This window comes from Schistocerca gregaria, chromosome X, assembly GCF_023897955.1.
Source record: "Schistocerca gregaria isolate iqSchGreg1 chromosome X, iqSchGreg1.2, whole genome shotgun sequence".
NCBI lineage: Eukaryota > Metazoa > Arthropoda > Insecta > Orthoptera > Acrididae > Schistocerca > Schistocerca gregaria.
In genome coordinates this window covers 125,563,466-125,581,655 of record NC_064931.1, presented here as the reverse complement: position 1 = coordinate 125,581,655, position 18,190 = coordinate 125,563,466, and the positions used below count along the sequence as shown (strand labels likewise).

General features: G+C 43.5%; 1 protein-coding gene across 3 annotated transcripts in view; it reads right to left on the bottom strand.

Annotated features, from left to right (window-relative positions):
• Positions 1–18,190, bottom strand: part of LOC126297837 (dymeclin) — a 167,154-nt gene that overhangs the window by 79,886 nt on the left and 69,078 nt on the right. For all 3 annotated transcript variants that reach the window (XM_049989089.1, XM_049989091.1, XM_049989090.1), the window contains exons 5-6: positions 16,844–16,948; positions 10,629–10,768 (exon numbers count right to left, since the gene is read on the bottom strand). In XM_049989089.1, coding sequence (XP_049845046.1) covers positions 10,629–10,768; positions 16,844–16,948 — 245 coding nt within the window. The remainder of the gene's footprint in view (positions 1–10,628; positions 10,769–16,843; positions 16,949–18,190) is intronic.

The window sequence follows — 18,190 nt, the reverse complement described above, 5'->3', positions numbered from 1 at the left end:
CTGTGAGACCCAACTCGCTTTATTTGTTCACGAGACCCAGAAAATCTTAGATACAGGCTCCCAAGTCGATGCTATTTTCCTTGACTTCCAGAAGGCGTTCAATACAGTTCCGCACTGTCACCTGATAAACAAAGTAGGTTGGTTGGTTTGTGGGGGTTAAAGGGACCAGACTGCCACGGTCATCGGTCCCTTTTTCCAAATACTAGAAACACCCACAGAGAATTAAAACGAGCAACAGAATATAAGACAGACGACACAGAACAAGAGAAACGTAGACAAAGACCAGACAAGACGAACTAAAATCACACAGAGTGTGATGGTGGTTGGCCGACCATACAAACAAAAAGGGAAAAGCCAACCACCGAGAAACACATGAAAAAAAAAAAAAAATCAGACAAATCGTAGGCCATAGGCCAGAAACAACACAAAAACACACACTTACATTAAGCGATAAAATCCCCCTGCCCGAATAAAACGCAGAACTATGTCCGCTATGGAAGAGTCGTCAGATAAAAGCGCAGAGAGCATATCAGGCAGCGCAAAAGTCTACCTGAGCACAGTTAAAAGGGCGCACTCCAACAGAATATGGACCACCACAAAGGACGCCCCACAACGACAAAGCGGGGGATCCTCACGACACAGTAAATAACTGTGCGTGAGTCGGGTGTGGCCAATGCGGAGCCGACAAAGGACGACAGATTCCCTGCGGTTGGCTCGCATGGATGACCGCCACACAGTAGTCGTCTCCTTGATATGGCGGAGTTTGTTTTGCACGGGCAGGTTGCGCCAATCAGTGTCCCATAAATCGAAAACTTTGCGGCGTAATAGTGCCCTCAAAACAGTCGCCGGGAGGCCAATCTCCAGAGATGGTGCACTAGTGGCCTCTTTCGCCAGGCAGTCAACAGTTTCATTTCCGGGTATCCCAACATGGCCCGGGGTCCAAACGAAGACCACAGATCTGCCGCAACGGGCAAGAGTATGCAGGGACTCCTGGATAGCCATCACCAGACGAGAACGAGGGAAACACTGGCCGAGAGCTCGTAAACCGCTCAGGGAATCGCTACAGGTAACGAAGGACTCACCTGAGCAGGAGCGGATATACTCTAGGGCACGAAAGATGGCGACCAGCTCAGCAGTGTAAACACTGCAGCCATCTGGCAAGGAGCGTTGTTCGGAATGGTCCCCTAGGGTTAGTGCATAACCGACACGACCAGCAACCATCGAACCGTCGGTATAGACAATGCCAGAGCCGTGATACGTGGTCAGGATGGAGTAAAAGCGGCGTCGGAAGGCCACCGGAGGGACTGAGTCCTTCGGGCCCTGTGCCAAGTCGAGCCGAAGGCAAGGACGAGGCACACACCATGGGGGTGTATGTAGAGGGGCCCGGAAAGGAGGTGGTACAGGGAAACACCCAAGCCCGTAGAGAAGCTGTTTGACGCGTACGGCGATCGGACAACCCGACCGGGGCCGACGTTCTGGCAGACGGACGACTGACTGCGGGAACAGGACACGATAATTTGGATGCCCGGGCGAGCTAAAAACATGGGTCGAATAAGCAGCCAGTAATTGTTGGCGTCGTAACCACAGTGGAGGGACACCTGCCTCCACAAGTATGCTGTCCACAGGGCTGATCCAGAAGGCACCAGTGGCAAGGCGTATCCCGCTGTGGAGGAGTGGGTCCAGCAGCCGCAACGCAGATGGGGATGCTGAGCCATAAGCCAGACTCCCATAGTCCAGACGGGACTGGATCAATGCCTGGTAAAGCCGTAGGAGAGTAGATCGGTCGGCACCCCACCTGGTGTGGCTCAGGCATCGCAGAGCATTTAGATGCCGCCAACACGCCTGTTTAAGCTGCCGAATATGAGGCAGCCAAGTCAACCGGGCATCAAAAACCACCCCCAAAAACCTATGTGATTCCACCACTGAAAGAAGCTAGCCGTCAAGATAAAGCCGCGGCTCCGGGTGAACAGTGCGTTGCCGGCAGAAATGCATAACGCAGGTCTTGGCTGCCGAAAACTGAAAACCATGCGCTACAGCCCAAGACTGCGCCTTGCGGATTGCGCCCTGTAGCTGACGTACAGCAGCTGCAATGCCAATAGAGCTGTAGTAAAGGCAGAAGTCGTCAGCATACAGCGAAGAGGAGACAGAGTGTCCCACAGCCGCAGCGAGCTTGTTAATGGCTATTAAAAACAGACAGACACTTAGAACAGAACCCTGTGGCACACCGTTCTCCTGGACTTGGGAGGAACTATACGAGGCCGCGACGTGCACGCGGAAGGTACGATACGACAGAAAATTGCGGATATAGATCGGCAGAGGGCCCCGAAAGCCCCATCCATGAAGCGTAGAAAGGATGTGATGACGCCATGTCGTATCATACGCCTTCCGCATGTCGAAAAAGACAGGGACCAGATGCTGACGGCGGGCAAAGGCAGTACGGATGGCCAACTCCAGGCTCACCAGATTGTCGGCGGCGGATCGGCCTTTACGAAACCCACCCTGAGACGGAGCCAGAAGGCCTCGAGACTCCAGTACCCAATTCAAGCGCCGGCTCACCATCCGTTCAAGCAACTTGCAAAGAACGTTGGTGAGGCTAATGGGACGGTAGCTGCCCACCTCCAAAGGGTTCTTCCCCAGTTTCAGAATGGGGACAACAAGACTTTCCCGCCATTGCGATGGAAACTCACCCTCGACCCAAATGCGGTTGTAAAGATCGAGGAGGCGTCGCTGGCAGTCCACTGAAAGGTGTTTCAGCATCTGAGAGTGGATGCTATCTGGCCCATGAGCGGTATCAGGACAAGCGGCGAGGGCACTTCGAAATTCCCACTCACTGAATGGAACATTGTACAATTCAGGATGGTGAGTGCGAAAAAAAAGACTCCGACGTTCTATCCGCTCCTTAATGGAGCGGAAGCCCGAGGGGTAGTTGGCTGAAGCGGAAGTCATAGCAAAGTGCTCTGCCAAGCGGTTTGCAATGACGTCGGAGTCAGTACAAACTGCTCCATTCAGTGAGAGCGCAGGGACACTGACAGGGGTCCGATAGCCATAGAGGCGGCGAATCTTGGCCCAGACCTGCGATGGGGTGACATGGAGGCCAATGGTGGACACATACCGCTCCCAGCACTCCTGTTTGTGTTGGCGGATAATGCAGCGGGCTCGCGCACGCAGCCGTTTGAAGGCGATAAGGTGGTCGATTGAGGGATGTCGCTTGTGACGCTGGAGCGCCCGCCTGCGAACTTTAATCGCTTCAGCGATCTCAGGAGACCACCAAGGCACAGTCCGCCGCCGAGGGGACCCAGAAGAACGGGGAATGGCAGATTCGGCGGCAGTAACGATGCCGGTGGTGACCGATTGAACCACTGCATCAATGGCGTCGTCAGAGAGAGGCTCAATAGCGGCAGTGGAGGAGAACATGTCCCAGTCAGCCTGATTCAAAGCCCATCTGCTAGGGCGCCCAGAAGACTGACGCTGTGGCAGTGACAGAAAGATCGGAAAGTGGTCACGACCACACAGGTCATCATGCACTCTCCATTGGACAGACGGCAAGAGGCTAGGGCTACAGATGGAAAGGTCAATGGCGGAGTATGTGCCATGCGCCACCCTGAAGTGTGTGAAGGCACCATCATTTAAGATCTAGAGATCGAGCTGCGCCAATAAATGCTCAACGATGGCGCCTCGACCTGTTGCCACTGACCCACCCCACATATGGTTATGGGCGTTAAGGTTGCCCAGTAACAGGAAAGGTGGAGGCAATTGGGCTATCAGAGCAGCCAGGACAAGCTGCGCGACATCACCATCCGGTGGAAGGTAAAGACTGCAGACGGTAACAGCCTGTGGCGTCCACACCCGAACAGCGACAGCCTCTAAAGGTGTGTGGAGAGGTACAGACTCGCTGTGAAGAGAGTTCAAGACATAGATGCAGACGCCACCAGACACCCTTTCATAAGCCGCCCGGTTCTTATAATAACCCCGATAGCCACGGAGGGCGGGGGTTCGCATTGCCGGAAACCAAGTTTCCTGCAGAGCAATGCAGAGGAAATGGTGAAGGCTGATAAGTTGGTGGAGCTCAGCTAGATGGTGGAAGAAACCGCTGCAGTTCCACTGAAGGATGGTGTTGTCCATGGCTGAGAAAGGCTTGACGGGACTGGGAAGGGAGATTACGCTGCTGGGCCACCTTCTGCCTCCGATTTAGCACCTGTCATAGTGCTTTCCATGGCGTCTGATGGACCGGCGAGATCGAGGTCCTCAGCGGACGCCAGAATCTCCACCGCATCCTCAGACGCAGAGCTGGAAGGTTGCGGTGGGTTGGCTGCCACCGCGAGTTCCTTGGGCTGAGAGCTCTTCTTGGGTTTCTCACGCTGTTCCTTGGGTCGCACTGGCTGGGAGGGCTTCACCGATTCAGTCTCCGGGATGGAGGAGGATCGTGAAGCCCTACGACCAGCTGATTGCGGGTACTTACGCCATTGTCGGTCGTCAGGCTTCTCGCTGGCGGAAACCTGGGAAGGGAGGGACCCAAGAGACCCCATGCGAGCATGAGAAGCTGAAGAAGTTGGACACTTCTCCGGCTTAGAAGTGGGGACGGACGTCCCCGATGGGTGGGATGGTGTTGCTCCTGAGGTAGGTGGCGCAGGAGCAACCCGGTGGGTAGAGCCCCCCATTGGCGAGGGGGCAGGAGCAGTTGTACTACTCGTCGATCCGGCCACAATTGGAGAAACAGATGGGGCTAGCACAGGTGTTGTTGCAGCAGCGTAGGAATATGTCATTCTCACAGGATGGAGTCGGTCGTATTTCCTCTTGGCCTCAGTATAGGTTAGTCGGTCCAGGGTCTTGTATTCCACGATTTTACGCTCTTTCTGGAAAATTCGGCAGTCTGGTGAGCAAGGTGAATGGTGCTCCCCGCAGTTGACACAGATGGGAGGCGGGGAACATGGAGTATTGGGATGTGATGGGCATCCGCAATCTCGACATGTGAGGCTGGAAGTGCAGCGAGAAGACATATGGCCGAACTTCCAGCACTTAAAGCACCGCATCGGGGGAGGGATATAGGGCTTAACGTCACATCGATAGACCATCACCTTGACTTTTTCCGGTAATGTATCCCCTTCGAAGGCCAAGATGAAGGCACCGGTAGCAATCTGATTTTCCTTCGGACCCCGATGAACGTGCCGGACGAAATGTACACCTCGGCGCTCTAAATTGGTGCGCAGCTCTTCATCAGACTGCAAAAGAAGATCCCTATGGTAAATAACTCCCTGGACCATATTTAAACTCTTATGGGGTGTGATCGTAATGGCAACATCCCCCAACTTGTCACAAGCGAGTAACCGTCGTGACTGGGCAGAGGATGCCCTTTGTATCAGGACTGACCCAGAGCGCATTTTTGACAAGCCCTCCACCTCCCCAAACTTGTCCTCTAAATGCTCGACGAAGAACTGAGGCTTTGTGGAGAGAAAAGATTCCCCATCAACCCTTGTACAAACTAAGAAGCGGGGCGAATAACTGCTACTGCCATCCTGAGACTTACGTTCCTCCCACGGTGTGGCCAGGGAGGGGAACGTTTTCGGATCGTATTTCTGAGCGTTAAACTGGGCCCGAGAACGCTTAGAGACTGCTGGCGGCTGGCCACCAGCGAGAGACGATGTACCACGCTTCATTGTGGGTCATCCGCCCTGATGCCACCTACTCTGACCAAGGGCCCTCCCCACGGGCGCCACCCAGCCACGGCAAGAGCCACCAGGCAGGATGGCAGTTTCCGGGAGTCCCGATACACCAGGAGGATAGGCATCTACTCCTTGGCATACGTGGGGAGTTAACAGCGCAGGCATCAGTAGAGCGATCCCTGTGTTGTCAGGGGGCTACAACCAACAGCGTACATGGCGGCCCCACCACAACGGACTGGCTACCGTGCTGGATGTTAGGTAACATGTGGTCCATGGTCGCCGTCGGTGCAGAAAGAGGCACTGCACAGTGCAAGGTGTTATCTGCACGCAGAAAAAGAGTCATGCCCAAGAGATGGAGAGCGGACAGGACTACAGTTCAACGGTGTATCAGCTGGCAAAAGGTCTGATCGCAAGATGGACACAATGCACCAAGTAAGGCGCCCTTCCCCAACCAGCTCGCTCTTCGGAAAATTTTGAGAGATGGAGGTCAAACCCAACAGGGGACCATCACATAAGGCCAAAAAGTTTGAGACTCCTTTTAGTCGCCTCTTACGACAGGCAGGAATACCGCGGGCCTATTCTAACCCCCGAACCCGCAGGGGGTGATAAACAAAGTAAGAGCCTACAGAATATCAGACCAGCTGTGTGGCTGTATTGAAGAATTTTTAGCAAACAGAGCACAGCATGTTGTTATCAATGGAGAGACGTCTACAGGTGTTAAAGTAACCTCTGGCGTGCCACAGGGGAGTGTTATGGGACCACTGCTTTTCACAGTACATATAAATAATCTAGTAGATAGTGTCGGAAGTTCAATGCGGCTTTTCACAGATGGTGGTGTAGTATACAGAGAAGTTGCAGCATTAGAAAATTGTTGTGAAATGCAGGAAAATCTGCAGCGGATACGCACTTGGTGCAGGGAGTGGCAACTGATCCTTAACATAGACAAATGTAATGTATTGTGAATACATAGAAAGAAGGATCCTTTATTGTATGATTATATGATGGCGGAACAAACACTGGTAGCAGTTACTTCTGTTAAATATCTGGGAGTATGCGTGTGGAACGATTTGAAATGGAATGATCGTATAAAATTAATTGTTGGCAAGGCGGGTACCAGGTTGAGATTCATTGGGAGAGTCCTTAGAAAATGTAGTCCATCAACAAAGGAGGTGGCTTACAAAACACTCGTTCAACCTATACTTGAGTATTGCTCATCAGCGTGGGACCCGTACCAGATCGGGTTGATGGAGGAGATAGAGAAGATCCAAAGAAGAGCGGCGCGTTTCGTCACAGGGTTATTTGGTAACCGTGATAGCATTACGGAGATGTTTAGCAAACTCAAGTAGGTGGCAGACTCTGCAAGAGAGGCGCTCTGCATCGCGGTGTAGCTTGCTGTCCAGGTTTCGAGAGGGTGCGTTTCTGGATGAGGTATCGAATATATTGCTTCCCCCTACTTATACCTCCCTAGGAGATCACGAATGTAAAATTAGAGAGATTTGAGTGCGCACGGAGGCTTTCAGACAGTCGTTCTTCCTGTGAACCATATGCGACTCGAACAGAAAAGGGAGGTAATGACAGTGGCACATAAAGTGCCCTCCTCCACACATCGCTGGGTGGCTTGCAGAGTATAAATGTAGATGTAGATGTAGAATGCAAAATGGCCGAAACTAGACGATGACATATTGAAATATATTCAATGACAACATCAAAATGGCATTGGAATTAATACAAAAATTATTCAAATACACACTCATAAGCTAGCACTACAGTGGAAACTTAACAGACTTTAAGGGTGGTGTTGGTTGGTGCTACAGGATTATGAAGTGTCACGGACTTAACATGTGGACCAAAGCCAAAATATCTCTGAAAATGAAGAGAAAATATTATCTTTCCATCACTTTATTATTCAACATCGAAATAAAACCAGTGTAGAACTAAGTCAGATAGTGAATAGGGGTGAAACCTCTGGCATTTGATGTGCCGAGAAACAGAACTGTTGTCATGATAGGTGCTAAAACTCTAACTATACTACACTGTTGTCCTTTCATGTTATGCTGATGGTACTAAACTTAATCTAATGATGATTTTGGAGCACAAAACATGCCAAAACCTTCTAAAATATTGCCAGGTGTTGTTCATGTACATGACATAGGTTGAATGGATGAAGCTGGTATGAAATTGTGGATTAACAGAGTTTGGGAGAGAAGTAAAGGTGCTTTATCGAAGAAGAGTTCTCTTCTTGTGCTAGATGAGTTTAGCAGTCATTTGTAAAATTCTGTGAAAGGGAAACTGAGACAGGAAAATACAGAGCTTGCTGTTATTGCAGGAGGACTTCCTTCACAACTGTAACCTCTTGATGTCTCAATAAATAAACCATTTAAAGTGTATATGAGAGAGGAATTGAACAAATGGATGAGGAATAAAACCAAACATGAATTCACTGTGTAGTGAGTTTTAAAATGATCTACTATCAAACAGGTGTGCGAGAGTTGTTAGATCTTTCATGAACTGTGGTACAAGTAACATTCTAAACGGCAGGGAAGACCATCTTACATACAAACAAAACAATGATGATGATGATGAAGAAGAAGAAGAAGAAGAAGAAGAAGAAGAAAGAAAGAAGTAAGTTCTGATGACAATTTTCAGGTATTTTAATGGTCAGTTCATTTTTATAAACAAAGATTTTTTTTAGTCTGGCTTTGCACTGTAATAATAAAAATGATTAAAATGTAATTTAAAAAAAAAACTTAAAAATTAAGTTGCATCTTACTGTCTGTAAAATACAGTATTCTTGTGAAAGTGGATGAGTCTTTTTGACTGTATTTATTTTTTATTGTTAATTGCATTTGGTACTTATTATTCCAGATACCTCTCTCTCTCTCTCTCTCTCTCTCTCTCTCACACACACACACACACACACACACACACACACACACACACACACACACACACCTCTTTGACACCATTTCTTTATTTCGTGTCGCAAAACATCAGTGTGCCACTTCTGCTGTGTTCTTTCAACTTGCTGTATTTAGCAAGCTGTCAACTGACAACATTTTGTGCTGTTTCAGTTTTTACAATTCTCTTAGTACTCTCAGTTAAATTTGATAGGAAGTATATGGTATTTTTGTTTCTTAAACAAGCCGTTTCGTCCAAAAACTACTAAGCTGAAATGCAGCTACATGAAGACTCTGGAAAAATAACTGAGAAAGCAGAGTAATTAAAATTACTATAAAATGGGCGAGAGATTGTCTATCTGCCTGTTACCTCACAAACCAACAAGCAGGGTACTTATGTCATGCAGCATCATTCTGCCAATTTTCATTGTCCAGTAAAAATCTTGAGACTGAGGTCATGCCTGGGAGATGGAAGTAGTGATTACGTAGACTACTGCACACCTGAAAAAAGAGATGCAACTACTGAAAAGCTTGTGGTACAGTGCATGTATGACACTTTTTCTGACCATTAATATGGAGTATCAGAGCTGAAAAGATAGGAGATAAACTCTGAAGCTGACCTGTGGTACAACTGCTTCTTCACAAGGTGCAGAAATGAGCAGCACAATACAGAGTGGGTGTAACACTGAAATTATATAAGAAGTGTTCAGGATGAGTGACCTTGCAGACATGACCATTTTTTCAGTCAAGGGGTGAAGAACAGTGGTTGAAAATTCTGTGAATTCAGATGAAAGAAGAAAGTTAAAGATTCTCCAGAGCATTACAAATCTACAATATTGAAATATAATGTGAAAAGGTGGTACGAGGCAATGGTTTCTAATTTTCTGAAGTGGCACACTGACACAAACATTGCAATACTGATCTAGTTCTACTAGAAGTGTCTGCTCAGTGCACTATCTGAGGCAAAACTAATTTCAGGAAAACTTCACAGCATTGCTACACAGAGCCTAAAGTTAAACAGCACACCAGTACTACTAGAGGTATTAACAACAAATAATATCTGACATGCCTTTTCATCTACCTTCAAGAAACAGCATTTTTCTGCATAATCCTATGGACACTGCAATTAAATGTTGGACTGTAAACTCTCTTTTTTTTAAAAAGCTACAAAAATGAATACCAAAACCAATGAACTATTTGCTATCATACAAAACCTCTGGTTTTTTCGCATCTCATTATAATACATGAAAATAACTTTAGCCCCACATTTACCACTATCAGGCAATGATCTGGTTTTGAGGGTTCATAGCGACATTCCTACTCAATCCATAACAAATATCCATAGCTTACAAGAAAGCAAGGCCAAAAATGACACAAGCCTCTTCTTTTAGAGGAGGAATTATCCCAAACCAGCAAGGTTGTGGTTTGTCTAAAATGCTTAATTCAAATGATGAGTTGATTCTTTCAAGATGAAACAACAATTTAAATTTTTCATTAAGAATTACATTCTGCTTGTCTGTGAGCTCCTACAGTTTAAGACACAGCTACCTGTTGCATCTGAAAAGGACAATAAATCTGAAAAGTGGCTTTTTCCTCAGATCTGATAATATATCACCATAATGTTAAACTATTCTAAAACAGGTCTTTCAGAAGTATTATAATGAACGGGATATTACTGCATTAATTTTGTAAAATAAGAAAGTTCTAAATTTGAATTATACTGTAAAAAACTAAACAGTGTGACAAGTTACTCTTTCCATCCAAGCTGGGGTCTCAAATACTTTTTCAATGGATCTTGCAGTTAGCATTAACCAGGGATGTTTCTTTTCAACGTAGTACCCTGAATACCAAAGTTCAAAGAAAACACAATAACACCTTCTTCCATTCATGCAGCTTAAATTAAGCAGATCACAGCATAAACACTTTACACACACACACACACACACACACACACACACACACACACACACACACACACACACACGAAAATAAAGTTGCTGCATAAAACTGCAAACTCAGCATTCTGTTGCTGAACTACATATATTTAACATGAAACACAGTACACACTTACATGCTAGAGTGACAACCAGGCTACCTCCACCAGATGAGTTGTACAGACCAGGAGGTGCTTTTTCTTGATTTATGAAGTGCTGAAGAAGTTTCTTGATCAACAGTGGTGCATGGATTGAGTATCGACCTTGCATCAGGCTCCTACAACACAGGAGTATGGCATACAATATGGGAAGCACACCTTCATATTAGATTTAATGTCCACTATTTAGTGTGATCACTGGGTATGATTGATCTAATGTAGTAACACATCAATAGTTCAACTAAAGTGGTTGACACACTCTCAGTAGTGGTCATCTTGATGTAATTTTGCTCAGTAAGAGGCTTATGGTGATCATCATTAATGTGTTTGAGCCACAGTAGCAGTAACTTTAATGCAATATGCACTAATAGCATAAGTGGTGGACTGATACTCAAATTGCTCTCCAGTTTTTAGATCGCTTGAAATAATTTAGTAGTGGATTTACATTCATCTTTAACTATCTTGTGCTGTTATTGCCTGGAATATCTGTTATCTGTGCATGTGTTTATGCCTTGCATCAAAGTCTTTTAGCTGGGTGTACATTTTGTTACAAGTAGTTTGTGGTTAAAGTAGAAGTGAAAGCTATAAAATTGTTTGTGCATTGTAGTCAGTTATTAATTTTCAACCAGTATTTCTTGCTGTCTCTTGTAAAATAGCGGTATACAAAACTTTTGGAAAATTCTGCTCACAGTCTAGTATTCAGTTTTCACTGAGTTTACTAGTGGACATGTGAATTTTGGTTTTTGTTTTTCGCAAGTAATCATGTCAAATATTAGTGGTGGTAATATTAGTGGTGGAAAAAGGCAGGAAGGAATGATGATTAGGGTTTAACAACATGTCGACAACAACGACATCAGAGGTGGAGCAATTCAGCGAAATCATGGAAAACCAAAATCTGGATGGCCAGAAGTAAATTTGAACTGCTGTCCTCCAAACTGTGAGTCCAGTGTGCTAATCACTGTGCCAGCTCACTTGGTATTAGTGTAGTTGGGTTGAGTTGTTTTGGGGAAGGAGACCAGACTGCGAGGTCATCGGTCTTATCGGATTAGGGAAGGACGGGGAAGGAAGTCAGCCATGCCCTTTGAAAGGAACCATCCCGGCATTTGCCTGGAGTGATTTAGGGAAATCATGGAAAACCTAAATCAGGATGGCCGGACGCGGGATTGAACCGTTGCCCTTCCGAATGTGAGTCCAGTGTATTAGTGTAGTAGTAGTAGTAGTAGTAGTAGTAGTAGTAGTGGTAGCAGTAGCAGCAGTAATAGTTACTTTTTTTTCTAAAGAGTAAAATTTGAAATAATTGTAGTTCATAAAACTGCTTTCATCTAGTAGCACAGCTTAGGTGGTGTAGACAAAGTTTTTTTGAAAATTTTAATTTTTTTTTTGCATAAGTGAGCAGTGTGAGCTTTGTCATAAGTTTATGGGTAGTAGGTTACGATGTGAGATGTATCGAAAGTATTTTCATAAGGGGGTGGTGGGGGGGGGGGGGGGGCGGGGGGATGGCAAAGCAATCGAGAAGTCAGTGGGCTTTCTAATGAGATACTCTCCTGGAAGTGCAGGACATGCGGGAAAAAAAAGTTAACAGAGGGGCAGGAGTGTAAGATCTGTGCCCCTCAGGTGCGTTCAGAAAATGCAAGAGAGGAACTGGATAAGATGGGAGCAGCCTCTTGGCTGTGGAATGGGAACTGGCAGTTGGTAGTAAGGATGCTAGGAGAAGGAAATATTGAGAGTTTCACTTCCTTTATCACCAATAGATCTGATCGAATGTCAGAGTTTAGTGGACAGGTGTCTTATTTAGCTCTAGGTGTAGAAAACATGCAGCAGACCTCAACAGTTGAGAAGCTTAAGTCAGCTGTAAATTCAAATAGAAAGAAGAAGGTTCTGTTGCTAGGTACCTCTCATGGTTGAGAAGTAGGCCGACAGATGCAGGAAATGTTGGGGAGTGAGCACTAGGTCACCAGCATTGTGAACTCAGATGACTGATAGCATTGGAGAGTTACATAGGAATTTTACAAAAGAGGATCATTGTGGTGGAGCTGGGAATAGTCTTCATAGGGGCAGGGAGTATGACATAGGTGAGGAACTGGAAAATATAGCTTCTCAGGCTTGTGGAACAAATGTGCACCTTGTGCAGCTGTTTCAGCTTCACGAGCAGCCTCATTTTAATACAGCTGTTATGTTTGAAAGGGCACTAATGATGTAGGTTATGGCTCACATTGCAGTGGTGCCAGTTGAGTCTATCAATAGATCAGGTTTCACTAGCCATGGCTTGCATCTCAATAGGTATGGGAAGGGGAGGTTTGTACAGCTTACAAGAGAAACTCCCCATTGTACACCCCTCAGATTTAGTAGTATGAGGGTCCAGAGGACAGTCTATCAAAAACTGAACACAGATAAAGCATGAAAACAGGAATAAGGTGTACTCTACTAAAAATAAATAAATATTAGAAACAGTGAACAGTCCAGGAACAAGAAGTGCAACATAGAGCAGAAGAGAAGAGAAATGACATCGTGGTTAAGTGGTTACAGTGTTGGACTGTGAAGCAGGCAAGCCATGTCAGAACCTCCCGATCCTGCACAACTAATCTATCAGCACCCAAAAGGAAGTGGCTTTCAAATGGGAACTGCTAACATTTGACGACAAGGTGGCAAGTCAGCTTAATTGTCCACCGGAAAACACACCTGGTGTGTCATACACGACATTTGTGACAGTATGTGTGTCATACGACAGGAATCTCTTACTGATGCACCTGATTTGTATGACTGGTGAGTGAGATATGCCTCCCTGCTGCCTGATATAGGTGTTCATATGAATGTGAATGTGATCACTCCCAAAAATATGATGAAAACATAATAGTTAAAAACAAAGATTCCAAGACTTCACATAAGCTGCAAAAATGAATGCAATGGTTTCACAATCTCACAGTTTATATGTGCTCTGTCAAAACATATGTTTTTAACATTTTTGAAGTTGTGTTCCATTTTGGAAGTCTTTCCTCTTCAATTCCTTTGCTGTAACATAGTTCACACCTGTTTATTTGACGTTTTCATTTCTGTAAGACATCTATGGGAGTTTCCCTTGTAAGCTGTACCAACCTCCCGTTCCCATATCTATCGAGATGCAGGCCATGTTAGAGGAGACAGTGTTGCGGGGAGTGGTTGGTTAACTTATGGGAAAATTTTGTAGTAATTGGTGTTAAGAGCTGCACTTTTTGATTGAAATCAGCTTAAGGGTTTCCCTGCTTGAGAGAAGTCTCTCTAAGAACCACCTTCAAAAAAGATTGGGTATCAAAGTAATGAAGGAATTAGTATACTTTGTCAAAACATAATTGGTATTAGAGAAAAAGTTATTGAATTGCTTGTTTATGTTGACTCTGACATTACTGGCACATCAAAGCACCATTAAACAATATGACATTTCAGATGCTTTCTATACTGAAACATAAATGGTAAGCTGCTGTGGAAAGGCCATGTTCAGGATCTTGTTCACAAACTGAATGCTGCTGTATTTACCATAAACAAATATTTGCAGTAAGTGATTGTCCATCATGGAAATTAGTGCACTTTGCTTATTTTCATACACTCATGACATGTGGCATATTCTGAGCTAACTCTTCCCATTCAGAAAGGGCATTTTTAGTGCAAAAATGGGCAGTTTGAGTAATGTGCGGTGTAAGTCAGCTAACCTCTTTTTGACCCCTGTTCAGGAGTCTGAGAATTCTGACATTGGGCTCTCAATATATATTTCATTTAATGTTGTTAACAATATGAGGTTATAGGCACAAACTACCAGCTTTTGCACAGTTAATATTACACAGTCTGCATTTGGATTGACTCTTTGTGCAGAAAGGCATGCAGTATTCTGCTACATCCATTTTCAATAAGTTACCATAAGAATTAAAAAATCTTAGCAGTATCCTCACAATTTCGAGTTTAAACTAAAGAATTTCCAAGGTGCTCACTCCAATTTTGTTGGGGAGCTCCTGGAGGGGAAAAAAAAGAAAAAGCTAATTCATGTGTTATGCCGATTTTTCATATATATATTGGCAGCTTGTTGTCTGAATGGGATTCTGATGTTAATCTCCTGTACTGACTCATTCACTGGTAATGGAGATTTGTTCCTTAATTTGGTCCAGTGGAATTAGACATGTAAAACACAAACACATCAATGTGTGCTGGAAGACAATACTACTAGCTCAGTTTCAACTAATTGAACAGCACAATTGATTCAGTAAATTTAATAAAATATGAAATAAAACAAGAATCAATATGAATGGCACTAATCATACTAGTGAGCAAGAAGAAGAAAATATCGGCTGCACTAACTCAGTGAAACAGTAAAGGAGGAAGGTGGAGGTAGAGTTTGTCTTAATTGACAGAGAACTTTCACACAGAACAACATATCAAAGAGAGACCTCTCACATGCAGATCAAGGAACATCAGGCATTGAAAGTGGGAATATGAGACATCTTGACACCACACAGGTTAAATGTGGGGATAAGAAGTACTGAACAAAAGAAAATTTGGATGAGCATAGAAGGGTGAGGTGAAGAAGAAGGCTGCAAAATTTATGAACAAAATGAAAGCAAGACTCCAAGATCCAGTAAAACACTTGAAATAATGATAAAACTGTAAATAATGTCAATAGTATTATTTTTTGAAGCTTTAAATGGCAAGAGAGATGAGAAGTTCATGAAAATACAGATCACCATTCACCACCAAAAAGACAAATGACTACAGCCGACAAACAGAGGACAGAAAAGGTGATGTATGAACAGGAAAGGAGAAACATATTCACACGGATAATGAAAACTGACTACAGTGGTAGGCAGCAGAGAGAAGACAAGAATGAAGGAGAAAAGGACAAGAAAGAGTGGTTCTTGAGAGAATAATATGAAAAACAAGATAGAGATGGCACTTTGGAACAACAGGGAAGGTTCCGAGAGTATGTTAACTGTGGAAGTGATGTAAATAAACTGGGTGTGGGACGAAAGTACGTGTTGTTCAGCAGTTCTTAGTTGCTGTTCTGATCTGATAGTGTTGGATGGAAAGATCCACATGGTATTAATTATCTAACCATCACCTCACATCTAGTAAAAGAACGTGAGGTATGTTGTGTATACTGTCAGCTTGTTGACAAGTCTGATAGTTGTTACAGCATTGTACATTGCAATGTATCATGAGTGTATTAACATAGTTCATGCTAGAAGTTCCTCAAGTAGTTGCCTTTTTGCTGCTATTTATTTTGCCAATTACACACACATGTTGTCCTGAAATTGCTTCACTTTATGCCATTAGCAGCAATGGATCTTGTTGTGATAAATATAGAAAATTATACAGGAATAAAACACGTGGAAAAACTTCATACAACCATTCAAATGGAGAGAGGAAATGTGACACTGATGACATAATACACAATTTCCTTCTTTGAGGAATTCTCTAACCATGAACACTGGAATGTTTTATGAAACTGCCATTACAGTTTTTCCCCTATCTGGCATTCTTACCACTTCAGAGAAGAATTTGCTTAAAAGAACTTCTGCTTTCACTTGAAGTACCAAGTTTTACACTCAATAGAGAGAGAGCAAAACATGGTAATCATTAAGTGGTGGCCACTTTCTCATGTGGATAAAAATTTACTTTCTTTACTGCTATGTCTAGACATTTTTTAGTTCTATATTTTGAACGAATGTTTCAATATTAATGTGATAGCAAAATTAACAAATTATTTATTTGAGATGTATGCAGCAGAACTCCCGTAAACATTCAAAGATGGTAAAAGCCAGAATCTTTACATCAATACATTCTAAGGAAATCTATTTTTGAATTTAATACAGCAAACAATATAACAACACACCACTTCACTACGTAGTTGCAGATTCCACCATACAACTAGACTTGAGTTCATTGGCATCTACAGCACAAAGATTACAGAGTGAAGATTTACTTTACAGTTCCACAGAAAGAATTGCATTTCCTTCAACATTAGAAAGCTAAAAACAGCTGGTTGAAAATATAATCATAATGAATTACTATTATGAACAAACTTCATTTCTGAACAAATGTATTACACAAAATACTGTTCTTCCATTAACAAAAGGACAATAAGTATCATAATATATTAAGCAAATGAGAAACACATGACAAGTAAAAGTGTTCTACAATATGCTCCCAAGTTAATGTGCAAACATACTTACCTATAGATAAATGATCTGGCTGCTGGTTTCTGGGAAAACATTTGAACTGACAAAAGAATTAAAAGGCAGTTGATTGCTTCAAGATGTAGAGGATATGTAAAATCTCTGAAATGAGAAAAGAAACTATTAGTACCTGTTGGTATTAGCCTGTACATTATTTCCCATTATTAGTAAACTTCTGAACTTCACTTATTTCTACTGAATGTTTGTTAGGGATTATCAGTGCTGGAAATGTATGTTCTCTATCACAAATACAATGAATCTCCAAAAAAGTCAATATTTGCAGTAGTGCACATTTTATTAATAAGCCATGTCTACAGTGAACAATGAGGTGAGAAAAGATAAGTTCAATTGCAGGTAGATCTATAACACATACAACTGATTCCCAGGCAATAAACAACACAACAAAAAAAACTTTTCTACAATAATTATGCTTTCTGAAGGTTACAACTGTAGGTAGATAAAAATTACAGCATACCCAAGCAATTTGCCTGCGTCCATATCACTGCAGAATTAAGCAAGTGTATGAAATAACATCTACTTGAAACTTCAAAAGTAGTGCTCATCAGCAGGAATAGCCTGTGCTTATAAAGATTCCACAATGACGAAAGATAAAAAGGAGAAGAATCTGCAAAGTGATATTGTTACTATCTTGTTACTCTGCACCTCCTTGGCCTGTTTCTTCGTGACATTCCACGTAGTCCCAGAACAGTCCAGTTTCTCCCAAATCTTTCCTTTCTTTTACTGAATAGGAAACCTGTGGTTCCAAACTTGAAATGTCGGTTTTTGTTTTTGTATCCCACTTGAGTTTATTCAGTACAAGTTGTCTCAACCCTCTACTATACTTTTGTAGTAATAACCCCTACCCCCAATTAGTTTTTACTTTGTCCAAAATACAACTGTACATCCAAATTTGATTTCTTTTATGTTGGGGAACATTAATGCCACGAGTGAAACAAAAACAACAACAACAGCACCAGCAGCAGCAATAATACAGATCATTTAGGTGGTAGTGGGTGGATGCATGGGACTAGTTTTAAGCTGGTCCATTCCCACTACTAGTGAAACAGAGAACATTAAAAACACGATCAACATAAAAAAAATTCTTGGCATGCACCAGATGTGTTCATTTTGTGGCTTTATACAGAGGAATGACCACCACCAACTACCGGAACACCTCAATGCATATTTTGCAACCAACTGTCAATTTTTCTGTAGTGTGGGGAAAAATGACGACTTAAATATTTCTTTACTTAATTCTGTGAGGTGCACAATTTATATTTCTAAACATTTACACCAAGTAGTCAATCTTATCAAGACATGCCCATTTCTGCAACTTCTTTCAGT